Source organism: Amphibalanus amphitrite, unplaced genomic scaffold (assembly GCF_019059575.1).
Source record: "Amphibalanus amphitrite isolate SeventyFive unplaced genomic scaffold, NRLGWU_Aamphi_draft 000069F_arrow, whole genome shotgun sequence".
Lineage (NCBI taxonomy): Eukaryota > Metazoa > Arthropoda > Thecostraca > Balanomorpha > Balanidae > Amphibalanus > Amphibalanus amphitrite.
The window spans coordinates 21,077-40,154 of record NW_024881565.1 but is presented as its reverse complement, the minus strand read 5'-3'; the positions used below and the strand labels follow the sequence as shown (position 1 = coordinate 40,154).

Below are 19,078 nucleotides of genomic sequence, written 5' to 3'. Positions count from 1 at the left end.
CGACAAACCTGGAATTATCCCGAAGGGAGGGGGCGGGAGTAGAGTCGGGAAACTGGGGGGGGGGGGCGGGAGAAGAGTGGCAAGTTTTCCTACCCGACGAACCCGGAATTTTCCCGAAAGGGGGATGGGAGTAGAGTGGCAACTTTTCCTACTGCAAGAACCAAGCAAATACCAAGTACTTTTGCAAGTACCAAGTACTTTTGCAAGTACCGAGCAAGTACCAAGTACTTTTGCAAGTTCAGCAAGTTTACATCTAACCGTCTAGACGTCTGATTGTCACCGGAAAAACACCAATCGATCCCAAATTTTCTCCCGAATCATTTTATGGCCAAAGCGACGCGGAGCGAGCGCAAGATAAGATATCTTGTCTCGTACCTACCTGCCTACATAAATAACAAAATAGCATATGTCATTTATCCTGAGTATTTTGTTATACGATTCAATAAAACATTAATTTTGTTCACACGGTCATTGAAATGAAATCAGAGCAAATGGATAGGCTTGAAGGACATTTGTGAGACTACCTGCCTGAATAGCGGAAATACGCTATTCATCATCTTTTTTTCCGACACCGTCTCCCCCAATAGTGTCAGTTCCAATGGCCAACACTGTGGGACTGGGCTTCTGCGGCGGCTTTGTTACGTCCTACATCATCTATCCATCCGTCCTGCTATTTCAGGTGCGGGTCAACGGTAACCGCATGGTGGCTGAGGAGAGTTTCGACAACAACCAGGTCATCTGCCGCGTCAGGCTGGACCTGGAGCGGGAGAGGACCCAGGTCTCCAACTGCCGATTGGCGCCGCTCTGAAGACGTGGCAAGTCATCTGCCGCGTCCGGCTGGACCTGGAGCGGGAGAGGACCCAGGTCTCCAACTGCCGATTGGCGCCGCTCTAAAGACGCGGCGTGACAAACACTTACCCGAGAACGCGTGATTTTATGTAACTAGAAAAGGCAAAATATACGAATTGGTCTATTCAATGTTATGTTGGATGAATGGAATTGTGGAGAAGATCTTGTTTAGAAGCGGTTTGCCGTATTAACCCGCGCCCCGTTGGGCTCTGCCGAGCAACGCGCCCTGTTGGGGGGGGGGGCATTTTGGCCCCCCCCCTAAGATCTCGAGAACCACGCAACCTAGCGACAAGCGGCAAACGGTGTTGGATAGCCCTATCAGAGAACTACCTTGTGACCCAATTTTATTGACCTAGGTCAAACCGATGACGTCACAGGTCAGGTCAAAGGTCCAATTTTCACCGTTTACAGGCATTTCAAGAAATGCGTTGTAAAATCGAGTAAACTGCATTTCATTGAAAATCATCGATAAGGAAATGTTCTTCAAACACATATTTTGCTATTTGAGGTCACTGATACCAGGTCAGGTCACAGAAGTCAGGTCACTGGGGGGTCACAATATGAAAGTGTCGTGTGATACATGTTTTATGGTCCATTTTACATGACAAATGCGATTATGTGGGTAAGGCAGCCTTTGGGGCCAGCTTAGGTCACGTTTTGGTCAAGGTCAGGTCAAGGTCAGTTCAAGGTCAGGTCAAATAAGGTCAAATTTCAAAATTAATATTTTTGCATAAAATGGGTATCGAATCGATGCAGCTCGTCACGGGGAGTTCAATGGTGGTCTTTTTTTGCCGTCCGTGGTCTAGAATCGCTAAAAATTGAGTTCAAAAATTTGACGTCATCATTTTTGAACAGTTTTTTTTTTCGCTATAACTTGGCCAAAAAACGAGATATCGATCTGAAATTTTGTATGTATATAGAAGAGCGCAGGGACTATCACATATATTCCGGTTTTTTCGAAATTCGGAAATATTTTGGATTTTTTCAGTTTTCTAAAAAAAATCAATTTTTTAATTTTTTTTGGTCAAAAACCCAAAATTTTGAAAATCTGAGATAGCAGTTTGGTAGCGCCGCTTTTTGTCTACTAGACCATTTAAAGAACTTTGAAATTGCTTGATAACTGTAGATTTGGTGAGCGTTTCAAGATTGCATGTTTTTTGCTCATTTTTGCTCGAACATGACCTCAGTTTGACCTCAATAACTCCTGACCTAAGATGACCTAAGACTTGAAATTTGGTGTGAAGGTGTCAAATTGATGCTCGGGAAGGTACTGAAAATTTGGCGGCGCTGCGCGCCGCCGTTTGCTTGCTATTTAGGAAAAACCACAGGGGGGCCTAAATGCCCCCCCCAACGGGGCGAGGGCTAACAATTCAAAATTCCTGAATTCTCCATAAAAAACCATTCCTATAATACCGAAAAAGAATACTATTGCATTAACTCAGAATCTGATAACCGTATCCAATGGATGAATCACACCAAAGGGCTGAATCACACGCTCCCTGTAAGGCCAAACAGCCACCGTATCGACCTTCCGTCGCTGAGACCGCGAGCCACAGGTCACGACATTATACGGTGACGGGGTGGTGGCCGAGGTGGGGTGTCATGTCTGTTGGGACGGGGGTCGTTCAAATACCCATCACCGTCACCCTCGGTGGTTGTCGGGTCCGGTAAGGAGGGGTGGCCTCTGTTACGCCTGATGGTTAACTCATCATGTCCCTGATCGGGCGCGGGTCGCCCTCAGAGCGCCGGGTCCACTGACCCGCGCGGAGGGCAGTGACGGCTGGTGGGCGCGCACGGGCCGTCCCGGCCGTCACAGCTGTCACGCGCGGCTCGCTGTGACGTGCCGGACGCTGACGGACGCCCCCGCGGCCGCCCAGTGACCACTATCCAGGTGTCGGACAGCTCGCGCGCAGTCCCCGCCCGCAGCCATGGATCCTCGGACTCTGCTGATCGTGACGCTGCTGGCCGCTGCCGCCAGCGGCCAGAGCTTCCGTGACCTGTTCAGAGACATCTTTGGGTCGCTGAGCCGCCCAGGGAACAGCACCAGTGGGGGCGGCACGCGGACCTCCTTCTGGTACCCCGAATTCACCAGCTTATTCGGCCAGCGCCAGTTCTCCGTCCGACTCGTCGGCGGCAGCAACTCTCGCGAAGGTAATTATATTCCTGCCCGGGGCCGGGATGATTCAATAAATGTCACCGAGGTTTTTTTAGCGAAAACTCCGAGAGCCGTTAGGCCCGAGGTGCTTTTCGCTAAAAAAGCGAGGTGACATTTATTGAATTCCCGGCCTTAGGGCTGGAAGGTGTTTCCCATACCTGCCAAAAAGCTCACAACTATAACTGATAGTGACTTCAGCAGCCGTGTGGTTCAACGCGTTTAACCACACCCCTTGAACCACACGGCTGGCATTATTAAAGCACTGCATTAAACTTTGAAAAGTGTGGTACAGTGCACGTGCCATTAAAATGCCTGGATGTCTCGATTTAATCATGCAATGTAGCAGGTATGGGAAACCACAGCGATAACCGCAACCGAGCGGAACCACAACAGAACCGAGTCGACCGTAACCAAGTCAGGGCGGATATCATTTCAGAGACACCACTTCCAGATACTGTTAAATGCACTCGTTCAACATGCGTTAGCAGCATATTCTGTTCACATATAAATGTTAAGAGGCCGTTACGAATTTTCTTCATTGCAGGACATTCGCCTAGATTTTTATTGACCACTTCGTTTATTGGCAAAATAATTAAAATCCATTTATACCTACAAAATACAAGATGATATACGAGTATAACCGATAACCTCATAACACACATATGAGTATAAGTCAAACCAAATCTTTTCTGAACTATTGCCATGAATATTGATGTGACGTTATAGGACTTCAGGAACAGATGCATTGACATGGGCAGATTCAATTTTTGGGAAGTTCGGCCGGTTTGACACTAAACATTTTGCGCGATAAGCTCTCCACTTTGAAGGCTGCACGTCGTGTTGAACCCACGACTTTCTACGGAAAAATATAGCGTTAAACTATTGAAATGGCAACCTTAACCCTATTCCTGGCGGGCTCCGCCGGGACAAGAAACTGGCGGGGGGGGGGCCGATTCGGCCCCCCCCTGAGATCTCGAGAACGAAGCAAGATAGCGACAAGCGGTAAACGGCATCGGATACGCACGGCCAAGATCTACAATTTTTACTAAAGTCATTTTCAGGTCAGGTCAAAGATGACGTCACAGGGGTCGAAAAAGTCAAAATGGCGGCACTAGTTATGGAGAGAGTTTTTCTCGAATAACTTTCGAATTAGTCAAGATAGGAACAAACTAAGGGCATCATCGTGATCCTCTCGTCAATCCGCATCGAATGATATATATGTTGACCTCGAAAGGTCAAGGTCAAAGGTTGACCTCAGGTCACGTGACCTCGAGGTCATCATGTATATCATTCGATGCGTCTTGACGAGCTGAACACAATGAGACCATCCACGCGTCTGTATCTTGTTCCTGTACGGAGTTATCGGCCAAAAACCTTTGGTGACCTTTGATGACGTCACATGACCTCACAGCTGCCCAACAGCAAAACAGACCTCAAGGTAGTGAAGGTTGATCGTATATGAAGTCATGTATGGTATATGGGGCCATTCCGACCCGTTTTAGTGGTAAAAACAGGGAGTTGATTTTTACCCCATTGACTTATAATGGGGAGGTCGCGAAATTGACCTGACCTTAGGTCACCGATATCAAAATTCCGAGATATACAAATTGCACATACTGGTACCCTAACTAAACCCTGAAGAGAAGAAATTGATCGGTCAAAAACTCTAGCTCTGGCGTGATTGCAAACTTTTCTGAGGTAGCGTCACCAAACCGCCTCTGGTGACCTGACCTGAGGTCAGATCAACTCAAAATTTTCAGACATGTTGCGTAGAAGCCTTTTAGGAAAAGTCAGAAAATTTGAGCTTCCTAGCTCAACGCGTTTGGGAGATATAACCAAAAAACCTCAGGGGGGGGGCTCCTGAGGCCCCCCCCGCCAGGAATAGGGTTAAACTAGCTACAAGTTAATGAGCACGAATTGAAAAGATATTACCCCACAAGATGCAAAAATACCTTTGTATTGCGCCAAATTAGGCATGAGCCTTTTAATCTAACACGGCAAGTGTGCCCAATGCATTGATTTGTGCTAATCTTGTTAAATGTTACGACAAACGCAGTGTTACTTAGTACACTACCCGTTCTCAACGTAACAGGCCTCCAACAGTTCAAGACGATTCATTTTGCAACTCGTCTTCGCACAGGTAACGTGGAGGTGTTGATCTACGGCTCGCGTGGTGTCGTTGGTGGCTGGAGGTCGGTGTGTGACATCGGCTGGACCCAGGCTCACGCTGAGGCCGTCTGCAGACAGCTCGGCTTCCCAGGAACCGCCGTCGCCACCAGAAATGGACGCTTCGGATTCAGAAGCAGTAAGTGCAGACACTAAATATGCCATTTATTTTGATATAGGTATATATTTACATCGCATCATTTTAAAGGTGGCATTTGTTCAGTCATAAACCTCTGCATACAGAGGTCTATGGTTCAACTTCAGTCTATCAATAACGGATTATACCTATCGTCTGAGAAAATGCTGGCTGGATCGTCGAGAGGAGATCGAAGCCGCTCGCTGTGTATTGCGGGGCCGTGGTTAACAGAGCACGGCGCTGGTTGCAGCCGGGACGGGTACCATGGTCAGCAACTGTCAGGTGGGGGCCGGCGGCCGCGGTCTGCGCGACTGCTTCTATCGCGGCCTGGGCACTACCGAGGGCTCCTGCCGCTCCAACAACATCGCCGGCGTCATCTGCGGCACCGACCCGTCCTCGCCCTACGGAGGGGTAGGTCCGAAACTCTGGGCACTGGGCAGTAAGCAGTCTGTAGTATTTAATGGCGAGGCAGTGCAGCGTGTGCCGCATTATTGGCATATTGCGGTTCGACTGGTATGCGTAGCACGATGTACCCTTGCTCGTAGAATTTATAAAGTGGATTATGTTTCGCAGAATTCTGTACCTCGGCAGAGGCCGTGGATTTCTGCTATGTGTTCGCACGCGTGAAAATGAAACATATTAAACCATAAATTATAGATTTGTAGGCATGGCGTTGATAATAGACTTCGTACTCCCGAACCAGATTTCATCAGTCATACCTACCATTCATTCGCCTCGGCGTCTGTGTCACCGGTTACACCACTAACCTGGGAGACTCTTGCTGCAGAGGATGGATGTGCGTCTGCGAGGCGGCGGCACCAGAGGCGACGTCGAGGTCCGATATGGTGGCCGCGGTGAGTGCTTATTTACCCTTATCCACCATTTCTGACAGGCTTAGTTGTACGGTCCCGGATTTTACAGCGTTGGCATTTTTTAAAAGATGCCGGGACTTCGTTTTAAATATGAAATCATGGTCATTATTTCATATAAGTTGACTGCAGCAGCCAGCAGCATACTAACTCAAATGTTGGTATCGCTGTCCCCGGCAGGCTGGGGACCCGTCTGCGGTGACGGTTTCGACCTGAAGGATGCCACGGTGGTGTGCCGTCAGCTGAGCCTGGGAGCCGCCAAGAGGTCGTACATTAGTGGTAAGTGAATTATTCAGCAGTAAGTGAATTACTCGGACCTCCCATTGAAATGCTCCAGCGTGGTGAAGACTAAAAGTATCTTTTATACTGTCCAATCTCAACAACTCCCTCGCAATGCCGATGCACATTTCGCTTATGCTGAAGGCCCCTGATCCCACTAGGTAAATCCGACATATAGGTATGTGCATATATCGCTATTTTGCTCTCTAAAGTAAGTCCGGAGAACATCATGCTAAAATCATTTATATAATTTTAATGTTATAACTTTTGTGTTATTTGTCAGGCCGTCGTGCTAGCGGCGCGTTCATCCTGGCCGGAGTGGAGTGTTCCGGCCGCGAGACCAGCCTAGCCCAGTGCCGCTCCGTGAGGGGCGCCTCGGTCCGCTGTGCCGGAAACCAGTTCAGCGGCGCAGCAGTCGAGTGCGCCGGACAGCAGTCCCGCGGTAAGCCGCCATTCGTACCTATTCGCTTCTACAAATGTATTAGTTTTGTGTTTTGGTGCTTTCTGCTGTTTTCGATCAACATCATTCGCCTAAAGCAGGGGTCGGCAAATGGTGGGGCATGCCCCCTTTGGGGGTAATGGCGCCCTTCGGCGGGGGGTAATGAGGGCCTCTGAGAAAGCCTCATCTTTTTTAGAATTAATGGCTCCCTTGATGGGACAGACATCGCAACTGTTGTGCCCCAGGATTCAAAGATTAGTCGAGGGCAAACGAACAAAACATGAACTGATTAGCTGGCGCATGCCAATTTTCATGTATGTACATAGCTGCTCACCATTCCGTACAGTCGCGCAAAAGTAACTGTCATGTATTAACTGGCGCTCGCCTATTGGCGTTTTCACAGTCACTAACGCAAGGGAGAGGAGTTGTCCATTGCACCCTGACCCGAGCATCTCGGCCTCTGAGCTGGAGCTTTGCAGAAAAATTGAGCGTGCTGCCCATGAAGATAGGCAGCCGCTGCTACCCAATTTAAAGGTTCTTGGTCATTTGGTGACCTTCCAGAGGTCAATGACAAGTCCCGAGTAAATCGGCTCTTGCTGTAACTTCTTGAAGTGAGATTTTGTGTCCTGCCATGATCTCAAGACAGATCTCACAAATCAACGGTTATTCGGGTTAAGGTCATGCCATTTTCAGGACAGATAAAGATGATCGGCTCGAGGGTACATTTTTCGTGATCCGACCCTTTTAACGTGATCTATTTTATTCCCGAAAAATACCCGCAACCCCTATGCGTGTGGGAGTTAACCCGCGCCCCGATGGGGCTCCTGGGTATCCACGCCCTGCTGGAGGTGGAGGTTGAACACCCCTTACTAACTTGGCTCCTGGGTCACTAGCGAAACGCCGTAGTCGGCGTTCGAAAGAGAGTAAGAAATGATGAAGGAGAACTACAGTCACTTTTTAGGTCAAGTCAAAGGTCAGCTCACCAGAGGTCATCGAACGTAAAATTTCGCCAATTTCCAGGTCAACCTTTGACAATTTTCGACAAACTGGCCTATAGCTCAGGAAAGGATAGAGTTAGAGCGCTGTGGAAAAACGCATTCGATACTCAATTAGCTCAATTAGCAATTCCGTTCTTTCTGATGACGCCCCCAGATTTAACCTAATGAATAACGATTTAGCCTTCAGGAGACAAAAACTGCTAAAATGTACGTTGTTTGCTGATAAAATGTACGTTGTTTGCTGCTAGTTTTTCTTCAATAGCGTTTCACTCAGAACTTGCAAGAGCGCACTTTTATCAGCATCGTGCTCCTCCCGTCGAGAAGCATCAAAGGTCTTGTTGCACATCAGGTGATCCGTGTCGTCGAGCTAAACACATCTAAGGCATTTTAATCGCTCTGGCATGCCTTTATCAAAAGTTATTAGCGAAAAACTATGATACCGTTCACGACCTGAAATGACCTCAGGGACATACATGGCGGGGTTGCGGGTGTAGTTTTTCGGTTCAGCGGTCATGTTTACTTGTGATTCAGTGCTTCACAGTGTTAGGAATGACACTCATCCAAAAGAGGCGTCTTTCAATTTTTACCATTGACTTTGCGACCTCTCCCATTGATAACGAGAGAGGGCGTGAAAGTGAGCTGACCTTTGGTCACAGACATTAAATCTCCGAGGCACAAATTTTTTACATTCTGTTGCCTTTATCAATTCCTGAAAATTTGAAAGAGATCTGTCACTCTGTGTAGCTACAACAGGCGTTACAGTCTTTACTGAGATGAGGTCACTTGACGTGATCTGGTTACCTGACTTTGAGCGACTTCGGTCTGAAATTTTCACAAAATGAAATTTTCACAACATGTGCAGAAAAAGATGTAAGACAAAATGTGACAAAATGGTGGCGCTCAACGTTTTTGAGATATTTGCAAGAAACAGCAGGGGGGGGGGGCTTGTGGTTTCTCGCAGATATGGTACCCAGAGTCGCGGAAAAGTATGGAATTTCACTAAACTTGGTTATATCACCAATGGGGCCTGGCAGGTGGGGGTAATGGCGCTGCCTTGTGCCAAAAAAAGGGGGCACGACCCCGGAGGACCTGCCGACCACTGGCCTAAAGGATGTTGTCGCGCTCCATCGATACTTCGACGTTCTGCAGCTGTGACGATAACTCATCTCTCACTCTCTCCCCTCTCGCTCTGTCCTGCACAGCGCCGCCAGACCTGAGGGTGGTATGACGCTCTTACATGCTCACTACCCTCTCTTTGTCACCGGACCTGAAAAAAGCAGCGCTCTAGCTCACCTTGTCTCTCTCTCTCTCACTCTCTCTTCCTCTCCCTCTCTCTCTCTCTCTCTTTCTCTCTCTCATTTCAACTCCTCTGGACCTGAGGATGACAGCTTTCTAACTCCATCTCTCCTCTCTCCCTACAGATCTTCCAGACCTTAGAGTGGACGCTCAGGAGCTCCAAGACAGCGCCATCCTGACCACCGAGACACTGGGTGACCTCGAGTGTGCCCTCGACGAGAACTGCCTCGCCAAGACCGGTTAGTGGGCGAGGTGGCCGCCCTCAGCAGGCAGCAGCTGTGTAACGGGGGTCGCGGGGAGCTGCAGGTTGGAACAGTGATGCAAGGGGAAGAGGTAGATTGCAGCTCTCGCCTGCAGTTGAATACCGGCGAGAAAGTAAAACGACATCATACAAATAAATCGATATAGAAAATCATCAATCATGACTTATAGCCGTACGAAGTCAGGTAAGGCACATCTAAGTAACATCCTAAATCATTTTCCAGCCGCCGAAATTAAGCGTCGCGAGCCCACTCTGTGGAGGACGCGCACAAGGAAGCTGTTCCGCTTCACCAACAAGGTGTGGAACAATGGAAAGGCGGACTACCGGCCCAGGGCGGACCCGTCCCAGTGGGAGTGGCACGCCTGTCACGAGTGAGTAACGCGCTGCACTTCAAATGCTTGCTGTAACACAAACCCAGACTTTCAAAGATGTCAAGGCGCTAGTGTTTGCCGGTACCTTTACGTTAAATTTTACATTTGATCACCTCACATTATATTTCGTAGGTACCATACAAAGGTGTGAAGATGCATTTATAAATGAGACGACATCGATTTAGTGTGTACTTTCTCAGATCTTGTGAATTATAAACTTCATCCTCTTCACATACCTATCTATTACCATACTCGTTTCAGGCATTACCACAGCGAAGAGAGCTTCTCGGAGTACGACCTTACATATGAAGGAACGGATACCAAGGCAGCCCAGGGACATAAGGCCTCCTTCTGCCTTGAAGACAGCGAATGCAGAAGAGGTGGGAACTTTGCAATGATACGTGATCGTTGTGCACCAGCGTTTTAACTGTAACACGTTTTTATGTCCTTAGCGTATAAAGCATACATGTATAAAGTATAAAGCATATAATGTACTTGCACCATGTGATTATGATGTGTATTGTGTATTTACATATGACGCATAACGTATGCATATCACTGATAAGCACAATTACACTGGTTCGTTTTTCCGTGCGTTACGTTTGTGCTGTATCGTTATTGCTTCTGAACCATACTAAGCACCCATCTGTTTGTCGCATGTCCTCAGGAATTACTCAAAAGTACCAGTGCTACATAGAGCGGGGCACCCGGCCGCCCCAGGGCATCCGTGCTGGCTGTGCCGATATCTACGGCTCCTACATCGATTGCCAGTGGATCGACGTTACTGATATAAGATCCGGCAAATACGTCTTGCGGGTTAGTATCAAAACTGTGCGGCTTCGACAAGAGTCGGTCGGTTAATTCTTATGCATTTATGGTAAACTCAAGACAGGTGTACCTACCTTTGCTAAGATAATATATCCCTCGCCCGTATAGGGGGGGGGGGGGGGTCGAACGGACCCCCCTCTGCTTTTCGCGAATAACTCGCGTAAAAAGCGGCCGAACGCGACGAAACTTTCAATACCCTCGCGTTAATCAATTTTACACCTACCCTGAAAATTGTATGACCCTGACCCTAATGACCTTTGACCTGTGACCTACTTTTCGAGACCGGAAGGTCAGGTCAGGTCATTGACCTTTGATAACCTCGGTTCACTTTTTCGAGTTTTACATGTTTCTAGGCTAGTTTTTGGAGCTGAATTCGAATTTAGCAACCATTTGAACATTTACGAAGCAGTTTTGGTGTCTTCGTAATATGTTACGAAGCTGTCAGAGGCTACTACGAATACCCGGCAAAATCCTTACTGGTTGACCTGGCCTGACCTGACCCGACCTGGCCTTAATGCATGAAGACATCATCAATGATCATAACTAACATGATATTCGTGATCAACACCCCGAAAAACCCCATAGCAGCCACGTTTTACGACGTTCTAACAGGTCCCGATTTTTCCGACTTCTGGGTCATTGACCTGACCTGAAAGGTCAACCGATGACCTATGACCTTAAAATTGGGTATCATCGGCTTCGTCTCGTCGCGGGCAACACACTCGTTTTTTTTTCTGCGAAGCTCTAGCTCGATCAGGGGCGAAATGGCAAGGGGGGTCCAACGGACCCCCTCCCCCTTATACGTTCGTGGCTGGAAAAACACCAATACGGGCGAGGGATATAGGTAAATCCAATGTGAGCAAAGACGGGTACATACAGATATAAAAGATATTGGAGTAAAGTTACATGCTTTGATAAATTGTTTCAGGCATGTTTGACTTAATATAAAAACGACAATATATTCAAATACACAGTTAAAAAACAGAGCTTTCGGTAACAAATACCTTGATCACTGTGTGCAAGGCCATATATAGGCCATATATAAGACTGTGTGTGCTAAAATGAAGGAATATTTTTCAAATATTTCAAAAGGCAAATTGACTTCATCGCACGGGATACAGTTCAGGGACTACTTATTACTAGACGAACAGCACCAGACGCTAAAGGAATGAATCCACTCCTAGTATTAAATATTTCGCGTGAGAAAATATGAGCGGCTTCGATGATTTTGCGTTTTCGTTTTGTCATGTTCTTTTCTAAAATATGGTTCCCATCCCAGTCAGGCAGATGGTTACACTTTTCAATGTGAAGTACGATCGCATTCGATGTGCGATGGAACCTGACGTCATTCCTGTGTTCCTTTAACCTTACATCTACCCCCTCCATGTTTCCCCTACGTAACTTTGTCCACACCCCTTACATGGAATTTCATACACAACACTTTTCGCATTCGCTTCGGAACCATGTTTCGTTTTACGTCGTTCGATCATTACGCCTATCTTCTTTCCAGAACTGATCGCTACGTTCACACCTCCCTTCTGTAGAGTTCGTGATATTTCGTTGGCTTCTTTCGAGTTCGGAATCGTTATCCATCTTTTCGACTCTGGCCTCGCTTCCCTCTGAGACCTGTTCCTTATCTTCTTGGCTTTTCTTTTTGTTTAATCAAAAATCCTTTTGAGTACTTGAGCCTCATAAACGAAGAGTAGATATGCTCGATCTCATCTTGTAATTATTCGTCGTCGCATACACGAAAGCACGCAAAAAGAAACCAATCATTATTCCGCTTTTTACTTTCTCACTGTGACCTGAGTAGAAATGGACATAGTCTTCTTTGCTGGTTGGTTTCCGGAACACTTTGAATTTGAAACGGTTCTCGCTTTTGATGATGCATGTATCGAGGAAATGCAGTTCATTGTTTTCCTCCTTCTCTATAGTAAATTGTATCTTTTCGTGGGCCTCATTCAAGTCTTGTAACTTATCTTCTAAATTCATGTTCTTCGGTACTACTACGAGGACGTCATCAACATAACGTATCCAGGTCGAGTCACTTCCGATAATGTTGCTATATTTTGACTTTTCTAACTTTTCCATAAATAGACAAGCAGCCACCGGACTGAGAGGTGACCCCATCGCTAGTCCACTCTTTTGAAGGTATTCGATACCATCAAATGTAAATGACCCAAAGTGCATACACATGGACATCAGCTTTAGATAATCACTTTTTGGTAGCGGCAGAGCTTTTTCATCCATTTCATCGACGACTTCTTTTATTGCTTCCAGTGCTTCATCGACCGGAACATTTGTGAAAAGTGACCGAACATCGAACCTTGCTAGTTTCGATGCCTTTATTTTAGCAGACACAGTGATCAAGGTATTTGTTACCGAAAGCTCTGTTTTTTAACTGTGTATTTGAATATATTGTCGTTTATATATATATATATATATATATATATATATATATATATATATATATATATATATATATATATATATATATATATATATATATATATATATATATATATATATCTCTGTCATGGATAGCACACATGTTTGACTTAAATTGGCGACAGAAACAAGTCCATCTTTATAACAATTTAAAAGCTGTCCTAGTGGTCGGTATTGTTATGACACAACCAAACATAAAACTAGTACACGCATGAGAGGATTACAATGAAATAAATATGCCTTATGCGTGTACGAGATGACAGCGGGCCTCGCGTTTCAGGTGCGTATAAACGCCGACCGGAAGGTTCCAGAGGTCAGCTTCGACGACAACCAGGTCATCTGCAGCGTGGACCTGAACCTGGAAGATGAAACAGTCCGGGTGACCAACTGTCGCAACGCTCCCCTGTAGGCAGAAAGATCCAGAGGCGCGGGGGTGGTGGGGATTGTCGCAGTGCTGTGTTTGTGTATACCGGACAAACTTCAATCCATCAATTTACGGATGGAATGAGAATGCACATAAATACAGACTGAAACATATTCGGCTTGGTAATTAGTTAACAATCAATATATGTAAAGCCGATAAAGCCGATTTAAATTAAATACAGACTGATATTGAATATGCATGAACTATGTCACCAAAGGCGTGTAAACAGATGAATTCAAAATAAAAATAATTCATTAACATTACTTCACTCGTAAAAGGGGAAGGAAGACCATGGGAAAACCTAACAAAACACATGTGAACTAAAACCTTGTATTCTAGGCAGCAGCCTATCAATGGCCTTGGCCCAGCAGCATGATTCGATCATTAACCCTCGCATGTGTAGGGGGGGGGGGGGGGGTCGGATGGACCCCCCCATGGTTTTTCGCGAATAACTCGCGTAAAAAACGGCCGATCGCGACGAAACTTTCAGTACCCTCGCATTGATCAATTTTACACTTACCCTGAAAATTTCATAACCCTGACCCAAATGACCTTTGACCTGTGATCTCTTTTCCGAGACCATGTTTGGCCGGAATCGCGATTCCGCGTATGTCGGCTCGTATTAGCCGCGCGTTTGCAAGCATTTCATGGTTTCAAACGTTCAAACATGTGATTTGATGTTGCTCCCATGCATTAGGGTGGGTGTCAAGGTCACCTGAAGGTCAGGTCAGGTCATTGACCTTTGGTGACCTCGGGTGACCTCGGTTCACTTTTTCGAGTTTTACATGTTTCTAGGCTAGTTTTTGGAGCTGAATTCGAATTAAGCAACCAGTTAAACATTTACGAAGTAGTTTTGGTGCCTTCGTAACATGTTACGAAGCTGTCAGAGGCGGTTGATACGTACTGCGAATACCAGTCACAACCCCTACTGGTTGACCTGACCTGACCTGACCCGACCTGGTCTAAATGCTTAAAGACATCATCTGTGATCAAAACTAACACGATATTCGTGATCAGCACCCCGAAAAACCCCTTAGCAGCCACACTTTACGACTTTCTAATAGGTCCCGATTTTCCCGACTTTGGGTCATTGACCTGACCTGGAAGGTCAACCAATGACCTAGGACCTTAAAATTGGGTATCATCGGCTTTCTCTCGTCACGGGCAACACGCTCGTTTTTTCCGCGAAGCTCTAGCTCGATCAGGGGCCAAACGGCAAGGGGGGGGTCCAACTGACCCCCCCTACACATTAGAAGCTGGCAAACGCCGCACACATGCGAGGGTTAACCCGCGCCCTGGTGGGGTCTGTTTATAACGCGACCTGGTGGGGGGGCTATTTTTTGCCCCCCCCCCTCGTATCTCCGAAACTACTGGACGGATCCGCAAAATTCAAACGGCGTTCGAAAGGCCTGTCAAATGTGTCGCAGGAAACCAAATTTCATTGACCTCGGGGTCACCGATGACGTCACAGGTCAGGTCAAAGATGAAATGTTTCTCCGTTCACGGGTGTTCTAGGGAATGCGCTATAACACCGAGGAAAACGCATTTTGTCGAGAATCAGCGGTAGGGCGTCAGTTGCCTAGTAGATATGTTGGTATTAGAGGTCACTGGCAATACCAGGTCAGGTCACAGGTCAGGTCACCAAGGGTCACAGGTCAGGTCACATGAGCCCAACTTTACTAAGGTTGTGTGATAAATGTTTTATGGCCAATTTTTCATTTCCAACTCAATGGTGTTGGTTATAAGACTATCAGGTACGGCTTAGGTCACTTTCTGGTGAAGTTCAGGTCAAGGTCAGGTCAAGGTCAGGCCAAAAAAGGTCAAATTTTAAAGTTGATAGTTTTGCATAAAATGGGTATTGATTCGATGCAGCTCGTCACGGGGAGTCTAATGGTGGTCTTTGTTTTGCGCTACGGGGTCTAGAATTGCTAAAAATTGAGTTTGAAAAATTGACGTCACCTGTTTTGAACAGTTTTTTTTCGCTATAACTTCGCCAAAAAAAGAGGTATCAATCTCAAATTTGGTATGTGGATGGAAGGCGGTAAGGAATATCATATATATTCCGGTTTTTGCGAAATTCAAAAAAAAATTTGGATTTTTCGATTATTATATCCGAAAAATCTATTTTTGATTTTTGGGGGTCAAAATCCAAAAATTTCAAAAATCCGAGATAGCAGTTTTGTAGCCCTGTCCAATCTACAGCTTTTATGTCTTTATCATTTTTCTGTATTTGCAAAGCTATAGGTCTGACAGCTCTTCCCGCGAAACCCTTTTTTGGGTCGAAAACGGCAGAACATGACGTCACTCTGACGTCATTTCCGGCCAACCTATCATAGCCTTTGGAAAAATTTTTGGTCACAATGTGTAAAATTGATGTCCGGGAGGGTACTGAAAGTTTGGTGACGATCGGCGCAGCGGTTCTGGAGATATATAGAAAAGTCTGGAGGGGGGGGGGGGCAAAAAATAGCCCCCCCCACCAGGTCGCGGGTTAAAGTGACCATCCCACCTTAACATTAGTTTTGAGTTGAGATAGCCAAATTGGCGGCCATGGCCTGCAAATACCGGTTTGGGCACTCACAACATCGAAAAATGCTTTAATTCGGAGATATGGAATTTCAAACTTGCAGTTTTCGGATTCTAAGGGGCTAATGCATTGAGATGCCCCCTTAGAATTTGTGACGTCAGCGGTGATCTAACGATTTTAAAACCTTATACTAACATCTTTGTAAAGCAGTGGTGGTGTATGCTATTTGCGCGCAACATCTGCCGCGAACGACGCACTTCCAAAAGAAGTCGCTAGGAACAGCGGAGATCCCAAAAAAGTAAACAAAAGTAAAAGTCTAATATCTTGAAAACCGGGGAATAAACCGGGGCATTTTTTTGCCCTCTCTTTAGTTTTTTCGATATATCTCGAGAACCGCTGCGCCGATCGTCACCAAACTTTCAGTACCCTCCCGGGAGCAGCTAGCGCACATGGTGACCAAAAATTTTTCCAAAGGCTATGATAGGTTGGCCGCTAATGACGTCAGAGTGACGTCATGTTTGCCATTTTCGACCCAAAAAAAGGTTTCGCGGGAAGAGCTGTCAGGCCTACAGCTTTACAGATACAGAAAAATGTTTTTTTTTTTGACATAAAAGGTGTGGAATTAAAAGGACTACAAAACTGCTATTTCGGTTTTTCGAATTTTTTGGAATTTGACCCCCAAAAATTAAAAAATATATTTTTTGAATATAATAGCCAAAAAATCCAAAAAGTTTTTTGATTTTCGAAAAAACCGGAATATATGTGATAGCCCCTACCGCCTTCTATCTACATACCAAATTTGAGATTGATACCTCTTTTTTGGCCAAGTTATAGCGAAAAAAACTGTTCAAAATTGATGACGTCAAATTTTCAAACTCAATTTTTAGCAATTCTAGACCTCGAAGCGCAAAACAAAGACCACCATTAGACTCCCCGTGACGAGCTGCATCGAATCGATACCCATTTTATGCAAAAATATCAACTTTGAAATTTGACCTTTTTTGACCTGACCTTGACCTGACCTCCACCAGAAAGTGACCTAAACCGTACCTGATGGTCTTATAACCAGCACCATTGAGTTGGAAATGAAAAACTGGCCATAAAACATGCATCGCATAACCTTAGTAAAGTTGGGCTCATGTGGTGACCCTTGGTGACCTTTGGTGACCTGACCTGTGACCTGACCTGGTATGACCAGTGACCTCTAACAGCAACATATGTACTAGACAACTGACGCCTTATCGCTGATTTTCGACAAAATGCGTTTTACTCGGTGATAGCGCTTTCCCTAGAGGCCCCGTGAACGGTGAAACATTTTATCTTTGACCTGACCTGTGACGTCATCGGTGACCCCGAGGTCAATGAAACTTGGTTTCCTTCGACAAATTTGACAGGGCTATCGAACGCCGTTTGAATTTTCCGGATCCGTCCAGTAGTTTCGGAGATACGGGGGGGGGGCAAAAAAGTCCCCCCCCCCACCGCGCGGAAGGTGGCTGGTAGGCCCACCGCCTGCCGGGTTAAAAGTACTTAGTACTTACTAAGTACTAACAAGTACTTATTAGAGGTCAATGGATTCGATTACATGACAAATTAATGCCCAATGTACGAAGAGATACCCGCTATATGTAAACATGAATTGTGCACTCATGGCATGATGAATTCAGAAGACACAGCAATATCTTCGTGAGAGCAATAATCTGGTGACAGGTGAACACTTTGTATACCTTGACGTGAGGTTACAAAGAAATGCAAAATTCAATATACGAGAAAAACACTCGTTTGGTTTATGACTGTTGACACGTGTTGCGTTACCAACAAATGTGTTGATAGTAAACGATACAGCGTAGTCTACCACTTCTACGGCTCACACCCTGCATGCGTATACCTACCTACGGCATCGTGCAAGGCGCAACATGGAGACGCTCTGCATCAGACTTTGCAATTTGATAGCCGCAATTTACAAACGAAAAACTGGGTTGATAACAACTGTCCAAGTCCATGGTTAGCAGTTACGCCATTTACGACGCTGCCCTGAACGCCCAACATACAGACTCTAACCATAGCAGTTAGCACCATGCAAAACAGGTATAAAGTGACGACTGCGTTTCACGTTTGCTTGAGGTGAATTAGAATGATAAGATCATCTTTGCCACTGAGTAAGCAGTTTTCATCGCTTCGAATGTAATGAGGTGACCGACATGACGTCGAGTGACCCATATATGTTCATACTACAGGCTGTCAGAATTCGGGAGTTTTGTCATCTTAGTTTCATCTCCACTCCAATGACCACGTGGCTGATTGGGAATGCTGCGATATTTTTTATGGGTAACAAATGACACGCGCAGTGGAAGGGTTGCGAGAACTACGCCTGGTGGAATGCGGTTGGGACGAATGTCGCCCCCCCCCCCTAAGATCTCAGCTCCTAAGGAATTGCTAAATTCACGAAATTAGGAGGAGGGTTGGGGCGATCAGGGGCGGATCCAGGAAAACTCCAAGGGGAGGGTCATGAATCGAAGTGGTGCCCCTACCTATACCCAAAATTAAAAACTCAACGGATTTCGTCCACTTCATTTTGGTGGTGCCCCCATTTTCAGTTTTTATTTTTATTTTTTATTTTTAGTCAGTATCTTAACTCTTAGCCACAACCTCATTTACCAATTGTAAGCAAGTATATATGAATGTGCTATGTGTATATATGTTGTGGACGCTGAGTAGTGAGTACTTACCAGGAACGTTATCAGGTAAGCAAATCGTTGTCAGTCCGACGAACTTGACCCTGGCGTCTAAAGCGTCTGTCCTCGACACTTCAGGCTTGTCAGTTGTCAGGGGCACCAAAGTCCTTCCAGGGACACCACAAACCTGTCAGGGGCACCTACGGCCTTGTAGGGGCGCCACAGGCCCGCCAGGGGCACCACAGGCCTGCCAGGAAGCAGGGGCACCACAGGTCTAGCAAGTATACACGACAGGCCTGTCAGGGGCACAACGGGCCTGTTGGGCCCATGAGCACCCCTAGGGGCAGGGGCACCACAGTCCT

General features: G+C 46.2%; 1 protein-coding gene across 1 annotated transcript; it reads left to right on the top strand.

Annotated features, from left to right (window-relative positions):
- Positions 1-2,480: 2,480 nt before the first annotated feature.
- Positions 2,481-13,780, top strand: LOC122379016 (lysyl oxidase homolog 3A-like). Its single transcript, XM_043360854.1, has 11 exons — positions 2,481-3,000; positions 5,145-5,309; positions 5,557-5,717; positions 6,094-6,160; positions 6,356-6,454; positions 6,738-6,896; positions 9,313-9,426; positions 9,673-9,820; positions 10,082-10,200; positions 10,488-10,636; positions 13,377-13,780. The coding sequence occupies exons 1-11, from the start codon at positions 2,778-2,780 to the stop codon at positions 13,503-13,505; spliced, it is 1,533 nt and encodes a 510-aa protein (XP_043216789.1). The 5' UTR covers positions 2,481-2,777; the 3' UTR covers positions 13,506-13,780.
- The last annotated feature ends 5,298 nt before the right edge of the window (positions 13,781-19,078 follow it).

Bases quoted from the DNA above. Each gene is read 5' to 3' on its own strand.
- LOC122379016 (XM_043360854.1), top strand. From the start codon at position 2,778: ATGGATCCTCGGACTCTGCTGATCGTGACGCTGCTGGCCGCTGCCGCC. The intron at 6,161-6,355 runs GTGAGTGCTTAT...TGTCCCCGGCAG, and splicing joins GGTCCGATATGGTGGCCGCG to GCTGGGGACCCGTCTGCGGT. The intron at 6,897-9,312 runs GTAAGCCGCCAT...CTCTCCCTACAG, and splicing joins CGCCGGACAGCAGTCCCGCG to ATCTTCCAGACCTTAGAGTG.